A 27,804-nucleotide genomic window follows, 5' to 3' on the forward strand; every position below is an offset into this window, starting at 1 on the left:
AGAGAGAGAGAGAGAGGGGAATCAGGAAACACATGGCAGGTAATCGCAGAGATTACATCAAAGAATGCGTAAAGCAAAGTAGAGTTGAAGTTAAGTGGTTCGCCACTAAAGAGAATCTATTAAACTGTATGACAAAGCCCTTGTTATTAGACGCACATAAATATCTTAGAGATAAAATGATGACATAGAATTTTAGAATGGAGGATTATATCATCAGAGGTAAAATAACTAACTACCATAATTTGCTTGATTACAGAGAAACCCTAAAAGCTAAGAGACACCTGATCAATCCAGAAGCCAGGATTCGAAAAGTATCCGTCAATCAAACCAAAACTATTTTCTATATTTCCATTTTTATACTTTTATAATATTAATAAACAATACTCATGTAATCATACAGTTCGACAAAAAGAGGGAGGGTTAGAATTAAGAGTTTTGCCTGAACTGTATTGATAGGTGCTGCTACCGCATCGAGGTGTATTAGTACTGCGCGAGTCCGTCGCGCTTCAGTTCACTTCGTGTTCAACCACGCTGGCCGTTGCGTCATATATGTCTCCAACACTGAATAAAGAGTTTAAAAGTGTTTAACAAAACCCAGTGTTCATCAATAATCTAACTACCTGCCCTCAATACAAAACTACTAAATATTATCGTACGCTTCGCCAATTTAGATTTAAATTCGAGGCTGCTTCCATTTTCACCTTATTTCAATTCAGATGTAACGATTTAATTTGTCGGTGTGTGATCGATTTCCCTGTAATCGCCTTTGAATAGAAATTAACGGTGGGGGGTGAGGTACCTGAGTCCAGTGGGACACCAAGTGCCATTTATCGCACGGATTTAGTGCTGTGTATTTTTCGAAATGCCTCTACATTTTGTTTTGAGTCAGAGAGGCCAGAAATTGCTGTGTCATAAGGGGTTTTTGTTCAATAAAATACGTGAAAATCCTGTCACTAAAGTAATTTTGTGGAGATGCTTGGATTATGGTAAGATGTACCATTGTAATACTTTTGCTCGTACTACGTCATCTGCAAAAAATAGTAATGGTATGTAAATGAATTGTAATGAATCATTGTTGTTATTTATTGTGGTTTGACGACACGGGTCGTCAACCCGCAATTTATTTTTTTTCGTTTATCAAATTTTCTATTTTTCTTCAAACTAAGACCTTCTTCAAAGGCATTGAAATTTAACAAGCCTCTAGGAGACCTCTCTCATCCCATGAGAATCGGGAAAGGAAGAATTGTAATTTCTTTCCCAATTCTAATATTCTTGTCCCATCTTCAAGGGTTACAACTCCACAGCGGTGGACTGGGTCGAGAAGAGGAGGTCCTAAGAAAAATCTATTCGAGCCAAATAACATCCAGACCATTCCGGTCAAGCCATTAAAAAAGTGGATTGGAAGACGACGTCCCTCTACGAGGCCCGCGCATTTCAAATGAGAGGACAAGTTATCTCCAACCCAGGATCCAATCCCATCAATCACGGCGCAGCGATACACCAGGATATCCTGACGTGAGGAACGACCGGAGGGAAAGATTTTCCCCCTCCCGACTAGTCTAAACTGCAGGACACCAGCGAGAGATATCTGAGCATCACCATATTTCCTATTTTTCAACGAGAACTTTCGGAATTTAATTTTAAATTTGAGCTTAAGAACATCGAAAATATTCAACTAGAATTATTTGAGGTCACAATCCATAAAATTTCATATTGAGAATATTCTCCAATCAAAATATTTGTTAAAACTTTGATATCCAATCAGATTTGTTGTTTTAAACATGTGAGGGAGGATTCCTCCCCCAACTCGGACTCTAACCAGCGTCCCTAGTGAACCTGTCCGAACGTGTAGAGTCTCCTAGTTGACATGCAGTATAGACGTGTCAGTTAGATCAGCACAATTATTTGTTATTTTCATTGTAATATTCAGTCTATTTTGTTTTCCCGGTCCCTGTCCAGTCTGGCGGAAGGTGTTTTCTCACAATTAATCAGGTGGGTAGAGGTGAATTATTATTAATTTTGCGTAAAATAAGAGGAATATAGCCTTTTCGTGGCTCCTCATTATCTAGCATCCATCTTGGCGTCTCTATGAACTGAGGGTGTTAGAATCGATCCCTCAGATTGATTTTGAGATTTTTCGTAATTATTTTGGTAAATCTGATCATTGATCTCGGAGTTGATTTGATTTTTGATTAATTTTGTTACAACCTCGCGTGGAATTTACAATTAGAATTTCGAGATCTTATAATGCGATGTAAATTATTGGTTTTCAAAGAATTATCGATCCATTTAGCCTGTAAAATTCTTCTTTCTATCTTTGATGAGGTCTCAAAGCCTCCAACTATCATTTAACTTGTAAATATTTCACATTTTTCTGTCATGAGATTAAATAGTCTTTATTTTTGTATCTAAAAATGGGTTCTTCTTTGTGTGCGAGTGGAAGTTAATTACAAGGTGGGACTATCGTCCTCCCTCCCCCTCGTAACAATGGGGTCTACTCTAAAATCTGAGCTACCATCTATTGAATTTCATTAAAATTATTACAACATCGAAATTGAGAGGAGTGGTTGCACTCTCAAAAAAAATTTCATCGACTGGTGTCCAACACACTAAAATTTCAATTAAAAATAATTCTATTCTTCATTCTAAAGTTTCCCCGAACGTCACAGTAGAATTGATTGTGATGGGAACAGTGGAATTATTCATGCAGGAGGGATTTTGTAATTAATTCTCTTGTTATTGAATTGTAATGCAGAAGCTCCTTTTTTCTTTGAGACTATTATTAAATTGTATTGAAGGCACGGCATTGAAGTTCTACTTTAAAGAATTCTGCCCGTAATCAATTGTTCTTGTGATGAAATGTGCCGTAATCAACTGTTCCTGTGATAAAACGTGCTGTAATGAGATGTGCCGTAATCAAATGGTATAATGAATTGTGCTGTAATGAATAAAGGTACATTCAATATCTTCGATAGCTAAAGCAAATTTTCATAGCAGCACCATATTGGATGACGATATGGTAATAATAGAAATGAATCAGGCGAAAGCATTCTTCAATAGACCGATACACGTAGGATTCTCAATACTGGATTTATCGAAGACGTATATCTATGAATTTCACTACGATTACGTAAAGGAAAAGTTTCGTGATTGAAGTGAACTGCCCTATACAGACACTGATAGCCTAATTTATCAATTTACTGTACCAGATATTTATGGATTTATTAAGAGAGATTCTCATAGATTTGAAACTTCCGACTATGCAAAGGACAATCAGCATGGAATTCCATTACTCAATAAGAAAGTTATAGAGCTAATGAAGGATGAGTGTAATGATAAAATTATAAAAAAATTCATTGAAAATCGAGCTAAATTATATATGATTAGAGTAGATGGTAAAGGAAAAAAGCGTGCGAAAAGAATCAAAGGTGCAACACTTGAAAAAAGATTACATACGAAGATTATGAAAATTGTCTTTGCCATCATGAAAATTTGACTAGAATGCAATATTTGATCAGAAGTAAAAAGCATAGTGTGCATACAATAGCTCAATGAAAATTAGCTCTATATTGGTGTGATGATAAACGCATCATTTCACCTGAGACAACTGATACTGTACCGTGGGGATATCGAGAAAAATAAAAAAGTCATTATGTTTAGATTGCGACGAAGCGATTCGTATTTTCCTCGATTGGACGTGAGTGGAGAAAATATATAATTTAATCCGAATAATAGGTATATGCCTTAGCACTCCAGAAGTTGGGTTAGAACTAATAATGATGTGTATGTATGTGAAAGAACAGTATGAATGCGTAGTTTCGGCTCATCCTACATCACTGAGGGAATGCTAAGCTTCGCAGCGGACCATCATGAGGGCTGGGGAACGATTCACAATGACCCGAGGCCTTATAAAATACCATAAAAGCATCACACCTTCACATGACCCGGTCCAAGTTATCCACACGTGTCAAAACCTTGTCAGCTGACTGACTTCGATAACGCGCTGGCTTCAATTACATCAATAGGGCGCAGCACGTTACGGGGTCCACCCAACATAATCTAATACCCACACAATTCCCGAAACTCATCCACGAGACGAGTCTCATCTCCGGAAAGGCGTCATAGACCACCTGACACTAGTGGTGTATACCTGGCAGGACTAGAAGGCGCCTCTGCGCAGCACGTGGCCGGCGAAATATGCAAATAAGGCCGGGATTGGCTAATCATTCGAATTCAGGGCCATTGTCGAGGCCCAAGAGAAATGGAGCGAGATGGCATGTAATCGAGAGGGCAATAACCACTTTCGCCTTCCTCATTACTTCCATCTCTACCGTCAGACGTTGTACATCGTTTAATTTCTAAAATTTGTGTGGGTCTAATTATTCGTCAGAAATTGAACTTGTGGAACTCTACGGGGGATTTGGAAGGAAAAAGGCTCTCCGGACCTTCTCCGGAGGATTCTGAGGCGAATTACGGCGATTGCCTGTCGAATAATTTTTTCATTCTCACTTGTAACACTTGAGGTTTAATTTTTATAGTCCGATGTTTAGTATCATTGTACGATGAAACTATTTTCAGTAATATTTCAATCCATCCGTAATTACCCTTGTTATGCACCAGATTTGGTCAATGCGTTATTGTTTAATATGTGGACATACAGCATTGTCAGCGTGACAATTGCCAGCGTAACTGGATTATGCTGACCAAGTGATGAAATGTAAACAATCAATGTATTATTTAAGAGATGATTGGGTCTGCACAGAACAGACCTGAATTGGACTCCGACGCGTACAAAAGTCGTAAACTCTTTGTAATCAGTCAGATGACATAGTAATTATAATCATGTAATAAATTCTCATATTTAAATACCGATAAACCACTGGTGGTATTTATCCCTTTAAGCCTAGAACCTACTATAATTATAAGTACCCCCCACACTGGGTACAACACCCTGAAGACTAAAAAATTTCCACATTTTTTCTTTGAGTGTACGATTAAACCGCTCAACTATACAAGCTTTCAAAGTACTTTCAGTAGAATACATATGAATCCTGTTATGCTTCATTAGTGATTCAAAATTTCGATTATAGAATTCTCTCCCTTTATCCACTTGTAGTTTCTTCGGTACTCGACAATTTTCAATGAATATAGACCGCATCATTTTTCCACCTCAAAACCACTCTTGCTCTTGAGTCCTACTGCCCAGGTACATTTCGAGAACAAGATCAACTTGCCAAGTTTCATCAAATCCACGGATATGGACCTGTCGCCTAGGGTAATTTCTTCTAGCTGGTCGATCGAGTTCGTTAACTACTTGAATTTTCTCTTCATTTACATTCACCATTGTTTACCGCTACACTTATCTCTTCAAGCTGTTGATGTCATTTTTGATGATGGAATGGAGCTCTCACTGATATATATCCTCTTATATGGTATATCAATAATGACATCATGTTGCTGCGATCGATTGATGGTTTCATTAGGTCGTATAGAATTGGTAAATATTTGAGAAGCCATTGAGTGACTACGAATAGTGTGATCATCAATACTTTTCTTCAAGACTTTGATGTACATGATGTGTTGTACTTCGTTTAAACTGGATTCCAACATTTTCTTAGAAATTACATCATTTGGTTTGATAGCATCAGCAACATTGCATAATCTCTTAAAAGTCATATCATATTGTCCTTCACGAGTGAGTTTGAGACCAAACCCAGGTGGTCCACGTGCATGTAGACCGATTCTTGTTTTGCTCTCACCTAGTTGTCGACCAAATACGTCAATACTTATAGTGGGTTGGATTGAAACTGAACTTCGATTCCCGGATGATACGGTGTTAATTGATAATGTTTGCTTCTCGTAATTCTTCAAGTATAGACATTATTTCATATTTATGGCTAGGATTCTCAGCTAGTTGAGATGCAGTAAGTAATTTTAAAAGTTCGATAAGCTCATTCGAATCATCCCAATGAACATAATCTATGTTTTTATTATCTTCCACCGTCATATACTCAGGTAAACCTTTTCCGAGTTTCTTAGATTTCATAATGCTATCCCATCTACTTCTGGTTCTGAAACAGAGTTGATTGTTTTTCTCCCTATTTCTATGAGATTTACACCGAGTTATAGAAATTATTTTACCATAATGCATCCAGTCATTAGTAGTAATGACATCATCATTCGGTTTCTCTTTGAATGACAATTAAAATAAAACTCGACTCAGAGGTAAATGTGTATGCCCTATCTGTATAAAGTCGGTGTTGAATTACACTTTTGAATTACCAATCATATAATCACTCTTATAATTTTTCGTCACCTGACCTGAGGTTTTTCGATTTCCCTTAAGAAGATTGAGATACTCATAGAGTAATTCTTCTTTATCGTCTGGAGGTATAGAAGATTCTGTCTCTGTATCAGTAGAACAATTGTGTATGTCCACGTGAAAAGGGCCCACTTTGTCGCATCTAGTTTCCGAGATATTCACGTTTTTCTCCCCACATCTCCCATTTAAACCAATGTTAAATTGTTTTTTTAATCGTCTATACTGACGTCAGTTTTCATTCCATCGGGTTGATTTTGGGCTCAAAATGTGAAAAACCTGATCAAGATTATCGGATCATACATAACTTCAATACCGTCAAAGTACGGACTTTTTATGTGGACGCCTACAATTATTGTAAGTAGTCTGGAGTCCACTATCACTCGCTCTCTTTTTCTTACCAAGTTTTTTTTGTGGACCTATCCCATCATGAGATGTTTCCCGGATTTCATCTCTAATGTCTATGAATGATGATTGTGAATTATCAGTCAACTTCCTGAGTGGTCCAATTATCGGTTGGAAGACTTCATTCATAGTATCTTTCATACACTCTCTGCTCGTTTTAATAGATTGATACTTCTTTCGTATGGCATCATTCGCTCTCGAAATTTGATGCAGTACATTCTTTTCAGCATCAATGTCGCTAACTTGCATGTTGACTCAATGAGAATTGGGGCAAAACTGCTGAAACTATCCGTTGACTACAGTCTTATGAAGCAATCAAATCCCTTCCGATATCTCCCATCACCGATTCCCCTATCTTTATCAATAACCATAAAACCATGCTTGTCGTTATTCCAACAGGTAGAACATATATTTTTGAACGGAGTGAAAGTCATATCAGTGTTGATGTGGTCGTCATAAATGTGCTTCAGATTCATCTCATCTTGCTGGAAGAGTATGAGAAAATTTGTATTGTCACGAATAAGATGTTTCGGTATACGAACGTAATTTTGACAAAGATAGGAGGAATCTTCTACATCACGATGACGTCCCATAGAGAAAAAATTTCGAATGTTATCCTGTTTCTCGCATGCAACATCATCGAATATCATGATGGAGTTGGCTTGAGCATTTTCCGGTTGAATACCTTGCTCATGATCAGCAAATGAATCATATCCGATTTCTTTTATGGACTTAAATAGTTTCTCGAGAAATTTATATTTTGGTTGATTTAGAGATTTCGAATAAACATGAACATTTCCAAATCCCTAATTAGGGATAGCAAGACATTTTTTTTTCCACAATTCGAAGGTCCACAACGAACTGCACGCACACTATTTGGAAGTAACTCTCCATGACGTTTACTCTCCGATCCATCTTTTTCAGATTGAACAACCTTATCGAAGTGTATTACTGATAATTTCGTTGTTTGCTCTGTGAACTGCATATCTGAACTAAGCGTAATGCTATAAATACCATGAATTTATAAGCGTTCGCATCAGTTGTCACTCGAAGATGGTAGCGAAGGGACGTCAAAGTGGTGGAGAAGTTGTCAATTCTCTCATCAATTAACTTGCTATCGAACTCCATTTACCAGGTTATCAGTATTGTGGACCTGGAACCAAACTGGAGAAACGTCTCGCTCGTGGAGATCCTGGTATAAATCCGTTAGATTCAGCATGTAAAGACCACGATATAGCATATTCACAGCATAGTGAAGATCTTACAGCTCGACATCGGGCAGATAAAATTCTTGAAGAGAAACAGCGTGTGAAGGCTAAAGACGCAAAATTGGGTGAGAAAATCGCTGCTTGGAGTGTTTAAAAAATTATGAAGGTTAAAAGGAAACTCGGTATGGGAATGATAATTGCTAATAATAAAAGGCTGTCCAGAAAAAAGAAAAAAGGCGGCAAACTGATTTCCCTCAAGACTATCATAATCGGTGAGAAATTATTGATGCAGACATCAAGTAATGGAGATATCATGAAGGCTGCCCTCAAGGGTACTCGAGGAGTTGTGAAGAAGGCTGGGGGACAAATGAAAGTGAAGGTCCCTAAAATGTGTCCAATTTCCCCTAAAGTTGGTGGTTTTTTAACAGCTCTCATACCGCTATTTGCAGCTTTGAGTGCTACTGGTGCCTTTGCAGGTGGAGCTGCGGGCATCGCCAAGGCTGTTAATGATGCTCAGGCTGCACAGCGTTCTCTTGATGAGAAAAAGCGGCATAATGTAGCCATGGAAGAAATTGCTCTGGGGCGAGGATTACGTTTGAAACCCAAGAAAAAAGGATTAGGGCTTTATGTGAACCCATATTCAAAAAACACGTGAATCTAGCACACCGAGCCCTGAGTGATTTCGATCTGGTACGACATGCAAAGGCTCTAAAAATTCCATACTTCCGAGGTGTTCACATTCGAAACAGACTACGTCAAAGTGGTCCTAGAAAATGTGATGCAGCTTTTATTAACCTCGATGATCGAGATAGGCCTGGAATACACTGGATTGCATACAGAAAAATAGATGAAGAAATCATTTACTTCGACTGCTTCGGTAATCTCAAACCTCCAATCGATTTGATTCGATATTTCGGTATTGGTAGCGTTATAAAATACAATCATGAGAGATATCAAAAATACAACACAATCATCCGTGGTCATTTATGTCTCATGTTTCTTTCGGGGCAGCTATGAAAACGAGGGAATCTCATCTCAAGAAGTCAGTCTAGCATCATGAGTGATTCATTCACATTAACATTATCAGGCACATCATCTGTGCTCCAAAAGAATTATCTCCCACCTATAGAAAAAAGAAATTCTATGTGGGTGGTGAAGTGATCACTCTCCCTACTGGCAGTTATGAGATTGAGGATATTGCTAACTATTTGAGTAAAGAGCTGAATCCGAACAGAATATACATTGAGCTTATACCCAATGAGAAAACTTTATGCAGTAAAATTAAGTGTAACAAAGATGTCAATTTCACCCTAAATGATAGTCTTGGTAGTCTACTTGGATTCTCTCCTCGTATCCTCGTTTCCAATGAAATTCATTCATTAGATGTGCCTGTTGCCATATTGCATATCAATTCGATTCGAGTGGAGTGTAGTGCAATATTACAGGTGGAGCATACATCAATAAACGACGTGCGCAGACCATTCACGAATACTTTCCAGTAGTTCCACGCGGTTATAAAGTCATTGAGAAACCTTTGAATATCATTTACCTTCCAATCACCGTAAAGTCAATCAATCATCTTCAGCTGATGCTTCGGGACCAAAACGGAAAACTTATCAATTTTCGAGGAGAGATTATAACAGTGAGACTGCATGTAAAATCATAATGGGTATTGTATTCAATTCTAAAATTGGAAAATCCTATAAAAAGCAGTCAACATACTCGAAACCGATCAATCATCCGTTACCTGTCGAGAAAGTGACACGTCAGAATCTTCAATTCCTCAAAAGTCTCGGACTCAACATAAACGTTGGACGCAGGAAAAGCAAGCGTTTAAAAGAATAAAAGTACGATTCTGAAGCATTGTTGTTGTGTGTTGTCTAGCACGGAAGAAACAGTAAACATTCAGAAGCCTCTGGTTTTTGATGAATCCATAACACACTATGAAATACACGCACACCAACCTTTCGCATCAAGCACTTTTAAGAATAATGAGGAAACTCGCATTGTTATTCAATATCAAGATTTATGTTTACTACCAAGCAGAAGTTCTATACATATCTCTGGTAGGCTAACAAAATCGAATGGTGAAGTTATCAATAATGTGCAATTCTATATAATAATCCGATAAAATTTTTCATCTTCGATTCACCCTCTTTGGTATTTTTTCAATGTATTTTATCGAACTGCAATAATAAAAAACGATTCTGTAGAAATTTTCATAGAACTGAAAAAAAAAATCCCAATTTTAGCATTTTCCGGGGACATGGAAAAATCAATTTTTCTGTTTTTTTGTTGATGATCTCTCTTTGCATTTTTTCTATCATATCTGATCAAAATTACATCATAGAAATGAAAAATATTAATATTCCTTTGTTATTTAAAAAAAATTTTTTTTTGAATTTTCCGAAAATATCAAAAAATCGATTTTTTTATTTTTTTGATGATCATCTCTCTCTGTATTTTAATCATTCCCTTCCATTGCAATGAGATTACATAACCGAAAAGTATTGATGTCCCATGATTGCTTCGAAAAAAAAAAACAATTCAAAATTTTCAGGAAAGCATTAAAAAATTCGATTTTTTATTTTCTTATTGATCCCTCATTTTTTTGATTCCCTGCTGTTAAAATCAAATCATAGGAACTAAAAACATTGGTTTCCCTTGATTATTTTTGAATGGAATGAAGGTATCTTCCAAATTTCCCGGAGATATATAAACGGTTCGCTGTTTATATTGTCAATATATTGTAAATATACTGAACGAAACTTTAACATGTTCCTTACGGAACAAATCGAATATGTGGAAAGTAATAAAGCAAAGTGAAATGATTATCTGGGATGAAGTAACAATGGTTACGAAATGGTTTCGAATTAATATTAAAAGAAGGTTGTCTTGTGATGCTATTGAGAAATTTACATGTTAATGATGGATTTATGTAACGGAACAAAAATGATTGTGACTCAAATTAGGCCCCATGTACTCATAGTCAAAACAATTTCACAAGAACCAAAAAGGAGAAAAATGATATTACTGCCAAAAATAAAATTTATCACATTAGAGAATGACTTTCCATTCACGCTTTTCAAGAAGTGAATTTGTTATTGAGAGACATGATGGGAAATGATAAAATTTTTGGCGGGAAAGTAATATTATTATCAGGTGCTTTTAGACAAATATTACCCATTGTCAAACATGGGAATCGAATTGCGATTGTGGAAGAATGTATTAAAAAAAGTTTCTTATGGAAATATATAAAAAAAATGACATTAAAAGTAAATTTTCGATCGAAAATGTCAGATAGAAATTTTCAAAAATGGCTGTTAACAGTAGGTGAAGGGAAATTTGAGAATTATTTTGAAAAAGAAAATCATTTAGTTGGAGTCCCTGAAAAAAATTTATGTGAAAGTGATATAATCACAGAAATATATGGAGATCAAATCGAAAAAGGAGATTATAATGTAGAAAATTCTGCGATCTTAACAACATTGAATCAAGATGTATTAGATTTAAATAATGAAATTGTACAAGAATTAGAGGGAAGAGAAACCATATTTTACAGTATAGATACAGATATGAGTGATAATGGCAAAAACAAAAATGCTATTCCTGTAGAATATTTGAATTCAATTACCCCAAACGGCTTCCCACCGCATAAATTAATATTAAAAGAAGGTTGTCTTGTGATGCTATTTAGAAATTTACATGTTAATGATGGATTATGTAACGGAACAAAAATGATTGTGACTGAAATTAGGCCCCATGTACTCATCAGGGATGCGAGAAAATGACCTGACCGGTCACTGACCGGTCACATGACTGTCAGTGACGGTCATGTGACCGACGGAAAGATGACAATTTTTGGTCATCTGACAAATCTGTGACCATTTTACCATCTGACCGTCACATTCCATCTAGCTAGTGTCCCCCCAGGTATCACCACTTTGAAATTCAAAAATTCGCAAATCATTACGGCCTTGACTCACGATCAGGAGAATTGGCATGAGTATCGCGATTGTTTCCACTCCACAAAAAATATATGTTATCGTGTTCAAATGCGAAAAAAATAGGAACGCTAAGTTTGCCCTGTCCAATGATGAAGAAGAAGAAGAGGCTGAAAGTTCTGACTAAACTCATCTGTTTCATCATTTATATTTTACTTTTTTGTTCTTGACATGGATTATATACTTTGTTATTTGATTTGTGCATTTAAATTGCACAAAGTATTCGTTTCTTTACACTAGTATTCCTGAAAGGAGACTGAAGAGAGCCAAATGATTGACGTCATTTTTTCGTTTAGTTTATAAAATATAAACTATTGAAGAGAAACAAATATAGAAGACTGGAAATGGCAAATTTAAGATGTGAGAAGTTTCATAACTGAACTAGAACTCGTTTAAAAATGCAATAAAGGCATTCAAATAAAAATGATAAACATGAAATTTTGAATTATCCAAAAAAATGTGACAACTTTTTGTGACAAAAACATTTCTGACGGTCATTTTACATCTAGCTAGTTGGTTGTAGAATGACATCAGGAAGTGTGACCGAATTTCTGACCTGAGAAAAAATGACGTCACATGACTGTCACATGACTGTCATTTTTTTCTGACCTGACCGATTTCAAAACGTGACATCATCTCGCATCCCTGGTACTCATAGTCGAAACAATTTCACAAGAACCAAAAAGGAGAAAAATGATATTACTGCCAAAAATAAAATTTATCACATTAGAGAATGACTTTCCATTCATAATGTGTAGGAAACAATTTCCGATAAGACTAGCATATGCCATGACAATAAACAAATCACAGGGTCAAACTTTGGAAAGGGTAGGTATTTATCTTAAAAGTAATGTTTTCAGTCATGGGCAATTATATGTAGTATTATCAAGGGTAAAAGCAAGTGAAAATTTGAAAATATACATGACTGAAGGAGGTCGAATAAAAAATGAAAATGATTAAGGTTGTTATATGAAAAATGTAGTATACAAAGAAATTCTAGAATAATGATCATGTAAAATAAACTGATTGTTAAATATTTAAATATTCGAACGTATATTTATTTATCCAATAGCGTAACCGTTAAGAGAAGTATTGAAAAGTAAAAATGAGATTGAATAGAAACAAATCAATCTAATTTAAAGAAAAACAAAGAGAATAATAAAGAAAATAATAAATTAAAGTAAAATAAAATAATTTCATCTGGAGAGGGGCACGAAGCGCCCCCTCGCTAGTTAGTAAATAATACCATATGCCACCTTTTTGAAGAGATTCGATATGAACTTAACGCTATTGAAATCGATCGATGTAAGAATGTAGGGATAACAAGCCTCATAAAAAATTATTTCTCACAAAGTGGGTATCAAATGTTATTGTTGGAAAATGCAGAATGGTTGAATAACGATGGTGATGCTGCGACAACTAATGCTGAAGGATATTTTGATATTTCCATTCCCCTGAGTTTCATTTTAGGATTTGCTGAAGATTATCAACGAACCATTATTAATGCTAAACATGAGCTGATTCTCACAAAATCAACTACAGATACGAATGCTATATTACAGACAGGAAATTTGACGCAAGATGGATAGATCAGCATTTCACAATCAAAAATGGAATGGATGGTTCCGTATGTTAAAGTTTCAGATCGTTATAAAATCAAGTTGCTGAATTGTATGCAAAATGATCTACCAATTCCTATTGGTTATCGTACGTGGGAATTGTTTGAGTATTCCATACTGCCTGCTACTACAAAAGATATCTGGGTGGTGAAAACTTCAACCCAGCTCGAAAAACCGCGTTACATCCTTGGTTTACTATCAGCGAGGAAAAATATTCTAGGAAAAAATGCTAGCGAATTTGATCACTGTAACATGCGAGATGTAAAATTATTCTTGAATTCACAAAGCTATCCATATGGAAATTTGAATATTAATTTTAATACTAATCAATATGCATTGTTATATAATATGTATACTAATTTCCAAAGTTTTTACTACGATAAGGAACCAGAACCATTACTTAGCAAAACAAATTATATGAAATATGCACTGTTGGTTATAATTGATTGCTCGAAGCAGAATGAATTTTAAAATCAGGACCTGTCGATATTCGTCTTGAATTTGAATCATCGAACCTCATTCCTAATTTGACATCAGCTTATTGTCTGATTTTGCCCGATCGTGTTATACAATACAACCCTCTCAGTGGAAATGTACGAAAACTGATGTGAATTCATTGTAGAATCTTGTTGTGAAGGTGACGTATGGATTGAAAATGAATAAAAGAAATTGTGATCATATAAATTGTCTGTATTGTCATTCTGTAGCTTAAGACACTCTCTCTCTCAACCTCCTACATTAATCCATACTTATAATCATTTTGCAGTAGCTTGTATTTGCACTCTCTTATGAGTCCCTTTCTCACTTGTCTGGGACCATTTGCACTCTGCATCGAAGTCCCCAATTGTTGAGCTTCTTTCTTCTATACGTTTCATTAATTTCGTCTTCTTACGTTTCTGTTTAATTTCGTTAACTGTATCACTCTCATATTCTTCCTTCCTAGACCATTTCCGCTTAAATTTTATTCTTCGTTAATTAAAACGGAATTTTTCCAAATCCAAAGTAAACTCGTAGTCATATTCTGGTACATCATCACCAAAATACTTACAAATTACGTCAGACTCATCACAAGCATATGGAGATGAGCAGCATAACTCTGTAATTTCTCCAGGGTTCAAATTCTTCATGATTTTGCAACTGTAAGTAATGCAGATTCAAAGCGTTCACACCAAATTCTTCTTCGATGTTCAGCAGTAAATATCAAATTGATATTATCACTAATCAACTCGATTCTGCGCTTAAAACGTGCAGTGTCCCGTGCCAATTCCTGCCAACTTCCTTTGCGGGATGTACGATAGGCGAAATTCCACGCAATCAATTGATGAATCGTTGATTCCAGTTGAAAACGAACCGTCTTTTACCTCCGGATAGGGCTCTGAACTGTCACCGAGTACTGAAAGATTTGAGCTTACTGTCAGCCACTGACTTTAATTCTATCACATTCCGGTGAGGATTCGGATAGAGTAGGGGAACCTTCATCACAAAGATAGGGGTAAGGGTTCCCCCACCCCTCGCTACAGCTCCGGGAGGATTTCGTCCTCCCGGTCGTTCCTTGTGTCAGGATGTCCTGGACTACTATCACTTAGCAGTTGGAGGCACTGTATCCCTGCTCTGAAGATACCTTACGCCCCCTTTGAAATACATGGGCTCCGTCAGGGATAGCCAAATTTGTAATATTTTATTACTATTACTTTTGAGCCCTTAAATTGAAAAAACATCAACCTTGTAATTTTTGAGTAAATAAATATCATCAATTCAAATATTCAAATTTTAAGTATTTTATCAATCACTAATTTAAGGTAGGACGATTGACGATTACTTGGGTAATCAACAATTTAGGTAGGAAGATTGACGATTACTTGTGTAATCGAAAATCCCCCTTTCTAAAATTTGAATTATTCACTTAGTAATAAATTTACAGTTGTATATTAACAAATTTTAAATATTGCATTATTCGTAAAAATCAGATTATTAATATTATAATATTGGAAAAATTGAATTAACATATTTTAAACCTTCAATAATGTAAGGGCAAATTTGGGTAATATTACTGAAATTTAATATTGATGGGGATCCCTGGGCTCCGTAGAGAGACGCCGCTGTCGAATCCTCTTCCTGAATGTCCTGAACGGGATGGTCTAGATTTTGTTTGGCCTCAAAAGATATTTCTCAGAACCTCCTCTTCTTGACCCAGCCCGTTGACATAAGAGTAACATCGAACGCAGTGGAAAACCCCACAGCGCATCAAAAATTGGACACTTTCTCGCGATATCCGTATCTGAACCCCCTCCTCATGGCTCAGATACAGTAACATCGAACGCAGCGGAAAACCCTAGAATGTAGGGATTCCCCCACCGTTTTTTTCTGGTAGTACGGGTACCCTACTCCTATTCTCTGGTAGTGGGGGTACCCCCACCCCTTTTGATTCAGCTTCGGCCTAGTTATAGGCCGACCTATTACCGGACCCTAGCGTTGTACACTTGACTGGAATAGACGGCGCCACCGTACAGCACGTGGCTGCCCAAATGAGCAAGTAAGGCCAGGATTGGCCAATAATTCAAATTCATGTCGTATGTCAAGGCTTGAGAAAAATGTAGCGAGATCAAATGAGAGAGAGGAGCATTGTCACTTCCGCGTTTCTCACTTCACTTCCATCTCTGCCGTCCGATATTTTACATCGTGTAATTTCTGAAACATGTGTGGTTCTAATTATTCTTGAGGAGTACCACATGTAGTACTTAATATGAGATTCGACAATAAAGAGGTTTGCGGAACATAACTCAGGCGATATTGCGGTGATTTAGAGGCTAATTCACGGGAAATGACCAGGCGAATTATCCAGGCGGTATTTAACAGGCGACCACGTGGCGAGAAAATGAGTAGGTAGCCTATCACTGAGTCATGACGAGTAATTAGCGTGAGTGTGCACATTTAAATCGTTAAATAACCGTGCGACGTAATTGTTTGTGAGAATGGGAATACTTTGTGCTTACCCAGGGTTCCTGTTAGCTTTGATGACCGGAGAAATAATGATTTGTTACGGAGACCATTGATGCCATTTTGAAACTGCGTTGCATTTGAGTCGGTGCAATAGCGGAGCGAGACATCAAATTATTTCGCGTATACCAGGCGATATATTATAAAATAATACTAGAAAAAAGCGATGTGCATTCCTTAGGGAATTTTCGCAAATCATTATTGTTCGGATTGATCGTTCTATTCTCTTTTTATTCTCCACGGTTGTGCTCTGGAGGAGTGAGTGAGAGAGAAGTTTACCCGGCTAATGTAATGGGTAGGAGGCATTGAAATAGCCCACATAGTGTCTATGGGCCTACGCACCGTTCATTTACTATCATGTAAATAATGACATTGATACCGAGCCTCTCTATGATTTTCTCAAAAGCACTCTAACGACAAACTACACGGAGAAAATAAAATAGTAAATATTACGATGTCAGAAGCCGGACATAGTAAGCACTATCATGGACATGGTAATAGCTACCATGGACATGGTAATGGCTACCATGCAACATCGTAATGGTTACTATGGGGCATGGTAAGTTCCTCAATGGTAAAAGGTACTATGGACATAGTAATAATTACTATGTTACACAGTAACATTTACTATTTTACATAGTAAGCTCTACTATGTTACATAGTAAGCTCTACTATGTTACATAGTAAACTTTACTATGTTAACATAGTAAATGTTACTATGTTAACCTAGTAAATGTTACTATGTTAACATAGTAAATGTTACTATGTTAACATAGTAAATGTTACTATGTTACATAGTAGAGCTTCCTATGTTACGTAAAATATCCTGTAACACATAATGAATATTATCTGAGTAAGTAAATACCTTTAAGGAATGAAACATGAGTAGATTATAGTTATAACGTACAATATTTTTAATAAAAGTAGAATTTGTTTGAAAATATTTGTTTTCGAGGGGTGGGATGTTTTTAATTAATGTTTGTAACATTAAATAATTCTGTACTATAAAAATTGAAAAACAATTTCTTTATTAAGTACGCTGTTTCACAACAACTGCAAAAGTATTGAATTACAAGATATTAATTTAACTTAATCCTAATTTCTCCCATGATTATTTTTATAATCAATAATTCAAAGAGATATTCATATTTAAATTATTTTAGTACATTAAAGAGCATATGTGCAACAATTTAAACCCAATGTTTTGGAACATATTTATTGCCATTCCCAGAAATTGCTACGTATGATAAAGAACAAAATTTGATGTCGTGATAGGTCAACGTAGACCATCTCGTCTGATTCATATCAATTTGATATGCTTGAAAATGGTTATCAAAAAAATATTCTTCCAGTTGGTGAGTTACGAGAATAACTAGGTGTTGGTCATCAGATAATACAATTTTTACCAAATGTAATTGAGGCCCAGCCTCTGTAGGCATTATCAAAACGACATCCGTCGTAATGTCATGTCCCATGTATGAAAAATTTCTGATGATTTTGATATTTGAAGGCCTGAAAACATCTGAAATTATCAATTTTTTCAGAATCTTAAGGGGAAACCGTACTGAAATTCCCAAATCGAAGAGGCCTTTATTTATTGTACTAATGAATTTATTACTTCAATTTTAATCCAAAAAAATGAGAAAAAATTAGGTTTTAATTTCTTCTATTGTGAGAATCTTCAAAAGTGTCCTCATGACGCGATTCTCAATCAGTTGACTTGAATTTTATTTTACACATTCAGAATATATGCGCAAATAAAACAGAATGAGGCTTTTTAAAAATCAATTTTTGGGTTTTTGAATTTTTTTTCCAAAATTGATACAGGCGAAAAATCTGAAAAATTGTTCAAATTGAAATACATAGTAAATCATTGGAGTATGAATTTTTCAAATTTTTCCATCATTTTCCTCATGATATTTTAAATAACTAGTTCGAAACAGCTGATAAAATTCGTACTTCACTGATTTATCATGTAGGTGAATATTACTAACTTTTCAAATTTTTGGCCTCAACCAATTTTGAGAAAAAAATTTAAAAAATGAAAAAATAGACATTTTTAAAGAAGCTCATTCATATTTGTGTACATATTATGGATGTGTGAACGAAAATTCCAGTCAATCGGTTGATAATTGTTTTATGAGGACACTTTTGCTAATTTTCATCGTCTAACGCCTCTTTCTTCTTCATAAACAGATAAGGGGATAGATGAAGGCATCGCCGATTTCAAAAATTCGGGACGGTCTCCCCTTAAGAACCATATTTTTGAATTGAAAGAATAACATTCTCAATTAATAAATTATCGTTAATAGTTATACTTATCGTATAATTAACGTGTTTCATTGTTTTTTACATATTCACTAGGATATCGATCAATGTTATCGAAACGGATGAGTTACAAATGAGAAAAAATTATTTCTGATAATAAGTCGTTGAATCTGATAATTTTTCACAACTTTCAATTCTCTTTCTACGTCATTATTATATATATTCAATGAAACCAAACAAATATACTTACCGTAGTTCCAAGAGCGCTTGAGTCTTCTGTCATATTGTCCATGACTGCTTCTGTGCACTGTTCATCGACTCCTGAGCACACAGCCTTAAGCGTCATGCGTTTACGCATCAAGAGACAATGGAAAATGTCAACTGTGTATTTTAGGAATACTTTTTATGCTCATAGGACTATTTTCCATTCGCATAGTAATCATTACCATGGGACATAGTAAGCATTACCATGTGCCATAGTAAGCATTACCATGTGACATAGTAAGCATTACTATGTGACATAGTAAGCATTACTATGTGACATAGTAAGCATTACCATGTGACATAGTAACCATTACCATGTAACACAGTAACCATTATCATGTGACATAGTAACGATTACCATGTGACATGGTCAGTATTACCTTGTGACCATGGTAAGCATTACCATGTGATATGGTAAGCATTACCGTGGGACATAGTAAGGATTACTATGTAGGGTCAGTTGAAAATCCTTTTACTATGTTGCCATAGTAATCTCTACCATGGCCATGGTAATATTTACTATTTAATTCTCTCCGTGTAGAGTCATTATTACTTTTGGTTTGTACATATAGAGTTGACTGCACCAGAAGTCTCCGGAAATTGTTATTATTGTTTTCTCTATTTTCGATTCTATTTTTTTTTCTTCATGTTTTCCATATTGAAGAAAAGTATTATTCTTTTTGTGATACCTGCTTCACAAGTGCACTATTCGAAACGATTTGGTATGCGTAACGCGATTGTTTTTCGCACGGTGTGCGTAAAGTTCACGAGCATGCGTAAGGTGATTTCTCGAAACTGAAAATTCACTTTACGCATGTTCCTCAACTTCATGCACTCATGTACAAAAACAACCACAGTACCCCCACAATCATTTCATTATTTTGTGTGTAAGAAAGTAGAACATAACGCATAAGTAACAAACTATATTATTGTATTATACTATTGTATTATTATTACTCACGCTAATTACTCGTCATGACTCAGTGATAGGCTACCTGCTCATTTTTTCGCCACGTGGTCGCCTGTTAAATACCGCCTGGATAATTCGCCTGGTCATTTCCCGTGAATTAGCCTCTATTATTTTGAGTAACGACCCGCATCTCTTGATTTGGTACCGATTTTCTTATCCGTACTCATTTGTTACTAGTTGTATAGAATATAGATATTGCAGTTACTCGAAACTTTTCTCTCTTTATTTTTGCTGAACTATTCTGTTTTCCCAAAAATCGAGTATTTAAGTTCAATTAAGCACAAGCACTGCTGACAACAAAAAGGCAAGGGTCTGCATTGCACTCATGCCTACCCGAGATCGAACAGCTCAGGCAAGTATTTTCTCACAGTTTTCTTTGTTATTGGGAGGTCATTATGTAGCTAAACTTGCTAGTTATAAGGACATTCTTGTTGACGTGAGGAAATTCGTGGCGCATCATCATAAATCGCACTGTACTTTTCACAAGCGTTAGCTTACTTGAATCTTAAGAAACTTAATAGATCTCGATAATTTCTAATAATCGATAATTGAACGATGGAAATAATCTCCGGATTTTTCCTTGTAACAAATAGAAGACCTGTCTAGATACTCTCTACCATATTGAGTCAAAAGGAGACTCCAATTATTATTTTGAAATTGAATAAAACAAACAACCACGAGGAGTAAGCAGTAAATAATCTACCTTGTCACAATTGTATTCATAAAATGACATATCTTTGATCTATCATTGATTTCTACGTGATGACGACTTGAAGTCATATTTTAGGGATAGAGATACGTGAAAAATGGTTGAATCAATTCACTACTGAACAATTGATATAAAACTGCTGTTTATTGCTAATCGCGGCTCAGTAAAATACAAGTAAAGATGTTATGCAGAAGTCGAATGGTCGACTTGCTGAGTATTCGGCAATTAGCGCCAGACTGAATTCGTATTCGTAATCGAACAAAATATTACAAAGGTAAGGCGCGATCTTTTGTATGCGTCTGAGACTCAGGTGTCTGTGTGTCCCGGTCGATGGTGGTCAACGCGAACCCTTGTGCTAGGATGTAGTGAACGCTACAATTATAATTTTATATTATGTTGCCATCTTAATAAAGACAAGCCTAAGTTCCATCAGGTCCCTATGTAGATACGTTTGTTTGTTATTAAGGTGTCAATGTCATTATTTTTTAGAAAAGAGATTATATGAATGTTCTCCTGAATGATCCTATAATGAATGTTATTCTGGTCATACTGGATAAAACCGAAACTTAATACTCAACTTTGGAAGGTCAAACGTTTTGATGATGGGATTTTTAAAGGTCCGATACACGGGATAACTTGCGAAAAAATGGATGTAGGAACTTCAAATTTGTATTGATTGCAGCTCTTATCATATTGAAGATTTCAATTTTGGATAGGCATAACCAAGCGGTTTCGGAGTATGCCCTTTTTTTTGTATGAATCTATTTCATCAACAGGCTCACCACCTCCATGTACGCATTTTATAGAATGTAGTTTCTATTGCATGCTCACAGGTAGAGGAAACTTCTATAGAATTCATTCGAAATCTTACTACCAAGGGAATTGGTAGAAATGAACGAAAAACAAATACTAATAATGCGAAAAGTCACAGTCTGAAGCCATCTGTCGGATAGGCTCGAGTCCCTGCTTGTGTGTAGAGTCGTGCATGAAGGGGGGAGCGTCACGACATGGCAAACGACTATTATCAAGCTGAATAAGGAGAATTATAGTACTCGGCGGGAAGAAGTTCGACGGTATGAGGTTGGAGATTACTGAAGTTCTTCCAAAGTGTCAGATCTGTACTCATGAAAAATACTCAGGTTCCATAGAGAGTTACTGAAGAGAGAAGGATAGAAAACATTTTAGAAATTGTGCATACAGACATTTGTGGAATTATAAGGGTCCCTATCGCGTCAGGAGCCCGGTATTTTGTTGGTTATGTTGACGCTAAGTCTTGTTGATATACCGTCGACTTTATCAAGAGGAAAGATAAATATTTCGAATCGGTTAAAAACTTTGAATTGGGTATTGACGAAGGGATAAGCATGAGGCAGAACGCGTTTCAGAGCCATTTGATTGCTCCAAACATACTTTGGTAGAAAGGGAGAGTAAAAATGATGAATTAGACCTTAATAGATTCTGATGAGGCAGAATGGTTGGGATCTTTTCTGAATAGTCAGTGAGTGTCTGTTCCATCGGAAATCGTTTTTCTATACAATTTCCGCAGTACGGTCTTCCTTATAAGATCTGGCCAGGAAAGAAGTCAAATTTGCAAAAAGCGTATTTGGAAGTAAAGTCCATGTCTTGAATAAAAGTTTTGGAATGCATGTTCATAGGTTGTTCCAGTTTTCAAAGATGATTGAAGAGATCATATAACTTGTTATGATGTCACTAGAATGATACGCGTCCTGCTCTCACCTTGATTACTGCCCCCCTCTACATGCAACTATGCGGGCGTGATCCAGACGATTAGCAGAGCTGCATAAATTCCCAAAATTTCGCCGTAACATATGATATTCATACACTATATGGTATTTTAATGGATAAATGAAAGGTGCTCCACAATTAACATATAGAGATACAGATGAGTATAAATGTGTTCATTGACTCAATACGGAATGTAATGCATCTTCTGCAAATATGAGTATCACCCATATATGTACGCTAATAGGCCCATCACCCTCTTCCACTAAAAATAGCCAATTCACTCACCTTGTGGACTGCTGAGAAAGTATTCATGTTCATAATCTCGCCGGCAAATCGGTTGACCCTGCCGTAGAACATAATGCGCTCCTCTCGGCAAAGTTTGTCCACACATGCAGCAAGCAAAGCACTCCACATGAAATATTAATCCGGCAGCTCGTAGTACAAAGTCAGAACAACTGATTTTCTCCATGCATCGAGCGCACTTTACCCCATATATTCGTTCATAATCGGCTCGACAATAAAGCTTTAAGTCTCTCGTGAAACAAGAATGTGACAAAGGTCGAGCACAAGCTGCACATGCTAAACAATCCTCATGGTAATTTCTGTCGGCGACTCTCATTAGGAACCTATCAACTATTTTTTGGCCACAGGATGCACAGACGGATTCCAATAAGCCTGATTCTGTCTTGACGGTTACTGTAGCATCTGAAAATAGAAAAAAAAGATGACTTCTAGTTTTGAAATTGATTGACGAGAAGTAATTATTTGGTAAAGCGTAATAATATTTAACCTTGTTATTTGAGATACGGTTTAAGGAACTTCCGCAGTAAGTATACTTGGTGAAAATTTCGAAATGGTAAAAAGACCCAATATTTGGATCATATATTGTTGAGCACATTTAAAAACTATTCCCAATATTTCAAGTACCTTGTCCACCCCATTTTCGAGATATACATCGTCAAAAATGGAAAAAACGCAAAAATTGAATGTTTGGCGATGCATATCTCAAAAATGGGGTGGACCAGGGACTTGAAATTTTGGGAATATATTTTTAATGTGGTCAACAACATATGATCCAAATATTGCGTCTTTATACCATTTCGAAATTTTCACCAAGTATACTTACTGCGGAAGTACCTTAATCTAGAATTACTATATCACATTTTTTGGTTTGGCTGAAAATTGAATCAAAGACAGCTTCAATTTAATGTTTTATGTTTATGAACTTTATTTTAGATTATTCAAGTTAAGACAGCCGAGGCCAATTAAAAGACTTATAAACAGTATGGAAATATCAAACGCATTGCGATTAACTATGCACATTAGGTGCTAAATGTAAGATGTAACATAATAAATGGTATCTACAACTATTCAGCAGCAAGGGAAAATATGAAGATAGTAAATATAGAAATGTGGAGATGATCATTATAAAATTAACATCAATAATAGGTTATTACCGTGACATATGCCTTATTTACTAGAGAGTCCATAGAATCATTGAAAATATCAGCATCGGGGTACAAACTCAATAACAAATTCAAAGCAATACCTACCTGATGCATCGGAGAGGATAGAGGCAGGTTATTCTTGGGCTTGGGAAGATAAATTCTTGTTTTATCTATTTTTGTTTTATCGTCATCCGCATAGAAAAGGTAATTACAGCTTATTCGACTAGCAACTTGATTTAAGAAAATATTGAACAAAAGTGGTCCCAGGTTCGAGCCCTGAAGAAAACCAGAGGTATGGCTGAAGGAGGACGATGTAAATCCATTGTAATATACAAAAATTTTACGATTCAGCAGATACGATTTTAATACTCCAAGTAAGACTTCATCAACCTCAGCGTCTTTAAGAAGATTTAACAATGTTGGAATGTCAAGCTTGTCCGAGGCCTTCGAGAAATCCGTTTATATAACATCAACTTGTTTACCAGTGACTGTTGCATTAATTAAAGCTTGAGAAATTGAGACTAAATTGGTGATTGTGGATCTACCAGAAGTAAACTCATGTTGAAAAGGTGAAATTTGAGACGAAGAGCCGTTACTTATGAGGTTGTATAAACAGATCTCGAAGACCTTCGGGAAGTTAGATAAGACAAATAGGGGGGGGATAGTTTGTAACATCATTTTTAGATCCTGATTTAAAAACTGGGACCTCTTTGGCATGTGTCCGTGTATCCAGGAGAGTCCCTTCTCTTAAAATACTCAGAAGAGTAACGATCAGGTAAAAGTCAAGTCTCGGTCAGCACGATCGAATCAAAGTTAAAACTGGAAGAGTTTTGGAGTACCTGTGGCCCCTAATTGCGAATACTTCTAGTGTTTTGTTAAAAGATAGACATAGATACTGAATTATTCTCTGTTATGTTAAGCGTTGCTGAGCCGTCGATGAAGCCCCGGTCGCTCCCTGGGTAGAAAGTCTCTTCTGCCGATCCCAATCTCGAGCAATTGCGAGCCATCCAAATCTCGAGATGATCTTCGATTTCGGTCCGCCCTGAGTCCCTGCTGTCTCCTGCTGCTGGTCCAACTCCTGACGAAGTTTGGTGTACTCCTGTCTTTGTAGGATTGTTTTGTCCGAGACTAGCTAGAGACTCATCAGCGAAGTCGACAAGGAATGATCTGCCTTCCGCTTCGAGATGATCTGAGTCAACTTTATAACAAGCAAGGCATCAGATAGGAGTACCTTCAGAGGGTGAGGGTGTTGGAGATCAGGAGAATATTTTCCAAGTCGAAAACATTGGATCGAATCCACTGTAGATTCAGGATTGATTAGTTCCACTATTTTTTATGCAGTTGATTTATCACGTGACAGTCATAAACCAGAGTACTTGTCATCAGATTCAACGAGCCCGAAAATAATAATGTTTTTCTTGCGGTCTATTCACTCCTCAAACTCCTTAACACTCTTTGACAGTAACCCCGATTCATTGACATTCCTATCTGCCTGCTGTTGCAAGGCCCTGAATTCGTCCTCAATTTTGTCAACCCTCGCGGTGATCCCCGTAACCTCAGTAGAAATAATGGAGAAATACCATCGTATTTCTGACTGTTTTGAGGTCCTCAATGACGACAGTAATCCTAGCGTCAAAGCCATTGAATTGTTGTCCTAGGGACTTAATATTTGTCTGAATCTCATCCAGCTTAGGACTGAAATACTCGTTCATTGCCCCCATAATACCGGCAAGCGTTAAGAGATAACCAGTAGGAGAATTGGTACGAGAACCACAGCACTTATTGAAGGACCCATTTTCGAGTTGCCCGGCAGCTTTACTGCAACCTGGGTGGTAAACGACAGGGCATAGTGCACAGGACACAAAACTAGTGGCCACAATCCTCCTGCACACCCCACACTTCCTGTTGCTGACAATTTCATCTTCCTCTACCTGTTGAATCGCTATGGGAGGCGGGATCGTTACGCTAGGTGTTATCGCGGGCATTGCCATAATACCGTCGGTAACAGCTGGACACTAGTTCAGTGAAAGTTTATAGGTGGGGCCCCATACACTTCTCCGAGCACGAGATCCAACTGATTTTATTTGCGACCACGAGGTTAGATTCCGTATGGTAAAATTAAAAATGTGAAGAAAAGACTGCGTAGAGTCACCAGAGAGTTTAATCGCTCAAAATGACCGTATTAAATGTAACTGATCGATCTCACTGGTCATGCCTGCACAAGGCCCTCATTACTCGTAAATCACTGCAGATTAACAAACACCTCCAAAAGTAACACTAACTCCGTATGCTGTCCATTTTTGTAACAAAATTATCAAAATATTTCAATGATTACCGATTATATCAGAAAATACAAAAGTCATCTTTTATCGGAAATTTAATCCTCTACGATAAAGGTCTTCTGATATTTTTTGGTAGGGCTGCTTGTTAACGCAATATTTGAAAAACAAAATTACTGAGACGAATAAGAAATTTTTTTAAAAATGTATAGAAAATCGTTACAATGTACTCTTCTGTTGATGAAAATGAAGGAAACGAATTCTCTTATGCGTACCCTATTGCGCCCGAAATTAAGAAATCGATTCATCGGGACCTTATCTACCGATTGCAGAGTTTTTCTGTAGGTTTTGGTGATTCAAAGATGAAAAACAAAAAAACAACATTTATAATTATTTTAAAGTTTTTGGATACTACTCCATTACGCCCCCCTTCCTGTAATACATTGGAGATACGAGTTGAAAATTTCAGAATATAAATAGTGATTGCTAAAAAGCTATATAAGTATGATAGAAACTCTGGTACACGCCTCTTTGTCTTAGGTACCCCACGTTGCCCCGGTCTCCCTTATATTGATTCACTCATAGCATGTTCAACTAAACCAGAAGTTATGTATCCGCAAATATAATTTCGATATGTCATGAAACAGAGGTAAACACATTTATATACAAGGTCTCGCATTTGAAACAATGCGGCTTGATAACTTTTGTAGGAAGAGAGGGACTGCAAAATTGTTCGAATAAAAGTTGTAGGTTTCGGTCTCCAGATTTCAATTGTTGTAAGGTAGTCTAAATAAAGATTTCTCATTCATTCAATGTTTGTACCATTATTCACGTAAAAACGATACCGTGGTCAGAAAATATGATATGGTTGAACTTGTCTGAGTAAGACGAACAATATTTTTGAGAATGGGTAAAATATCCATTCCATGATCGCTGAAATGAATGACAGTTCCAGTAAATGGAGTCGCATAGCTTTTCTGCTTCTACGTAAGGACCATCATCAAAACTAGGTTGTAGGGATCTGCAATGAGTTACTTTCAAGTCCCGCAAGTATTCGTTACGGAACTTGAAAGTATGCGTTCTTTTGTATTCGTTATTCATTACCTTTTTTTCTACCTTATCGACAATCTGAAAAACAATTCAATTATGATAATCAATGGTAAAAAAATTTTTTTTCCATGTAATCGTCACAGCAGAGATAGAGTGGGATATGTTGGAAACGAATCTGCAAATTTTTCATAGAATATCTTCAAAAGCAAGAGGTTTAGAGTAAAATGTTAAAAGATATCTCTTTTGGGAATTTCCTGCTCTACAAAGAAGCTCCTATAACATTTTCCTTTAAACCCATGAGTTTCAGAGATTGAGGGATAGCAATAAGGTCATGAGAAAAAATTCTCTATCTCTCTTAAATTCCGAGACATTCATCAACAAATCGCCAAGTCAAAATCGATTTAACTAGATTTACCGCGCGCGCGCGCGAGAGAGAGAGAGAGAGAGAGAGAGAGAGAGAGAGAGAGAGAGAGAGAGAGAGAGAGAGAGAGAGAGAGAGAGAGAGAGAGAGAGAGAGA

At 36.4% G+C, this 27,804-nt stretch overlaps 1 protein-coding gene across 1 annotated transcript in view; it reads right to left on the reverse strand.

Annotated features, from left to right (window-relative positions):
* The window catches only part of LOC107042447 (LIM homeobox transcription factor 1-alpha), a 370,154-nt gene that overhangs the window by 194,047 nt on the left and 148,303 nt on the right, over window positions 1-27,804 (reverse strand). Inside the window, exon 3 of the mRNA XM_015263494.1 lies at window positions 22,795-23,214. Within this exon, the coding sequence (XP_015118980.1) occupies window positions 22,795-23,214 (420 nt within the window). The remainder of the gene's footprint in view (window positions 1-22,794; window positions 23,215-27,804) is intronic.

The sequence above is a fragment of the Diachasma alloeum genome, unplaced genomic scaffold (assembly GCF_001412515.2).
Source record: "Diachasma alloeum isolate Michigan unplaced genomic scaffold, Dall2.0 Dall_scaffold_00469, whole genome shotgun sequence".
Taxonomy (NCBI): Eukaryota; Metazoa; Arthropoda; class Insecta; order Hymenoptera; family Braconidae; genus Diachasma; species Diachasma alloeum.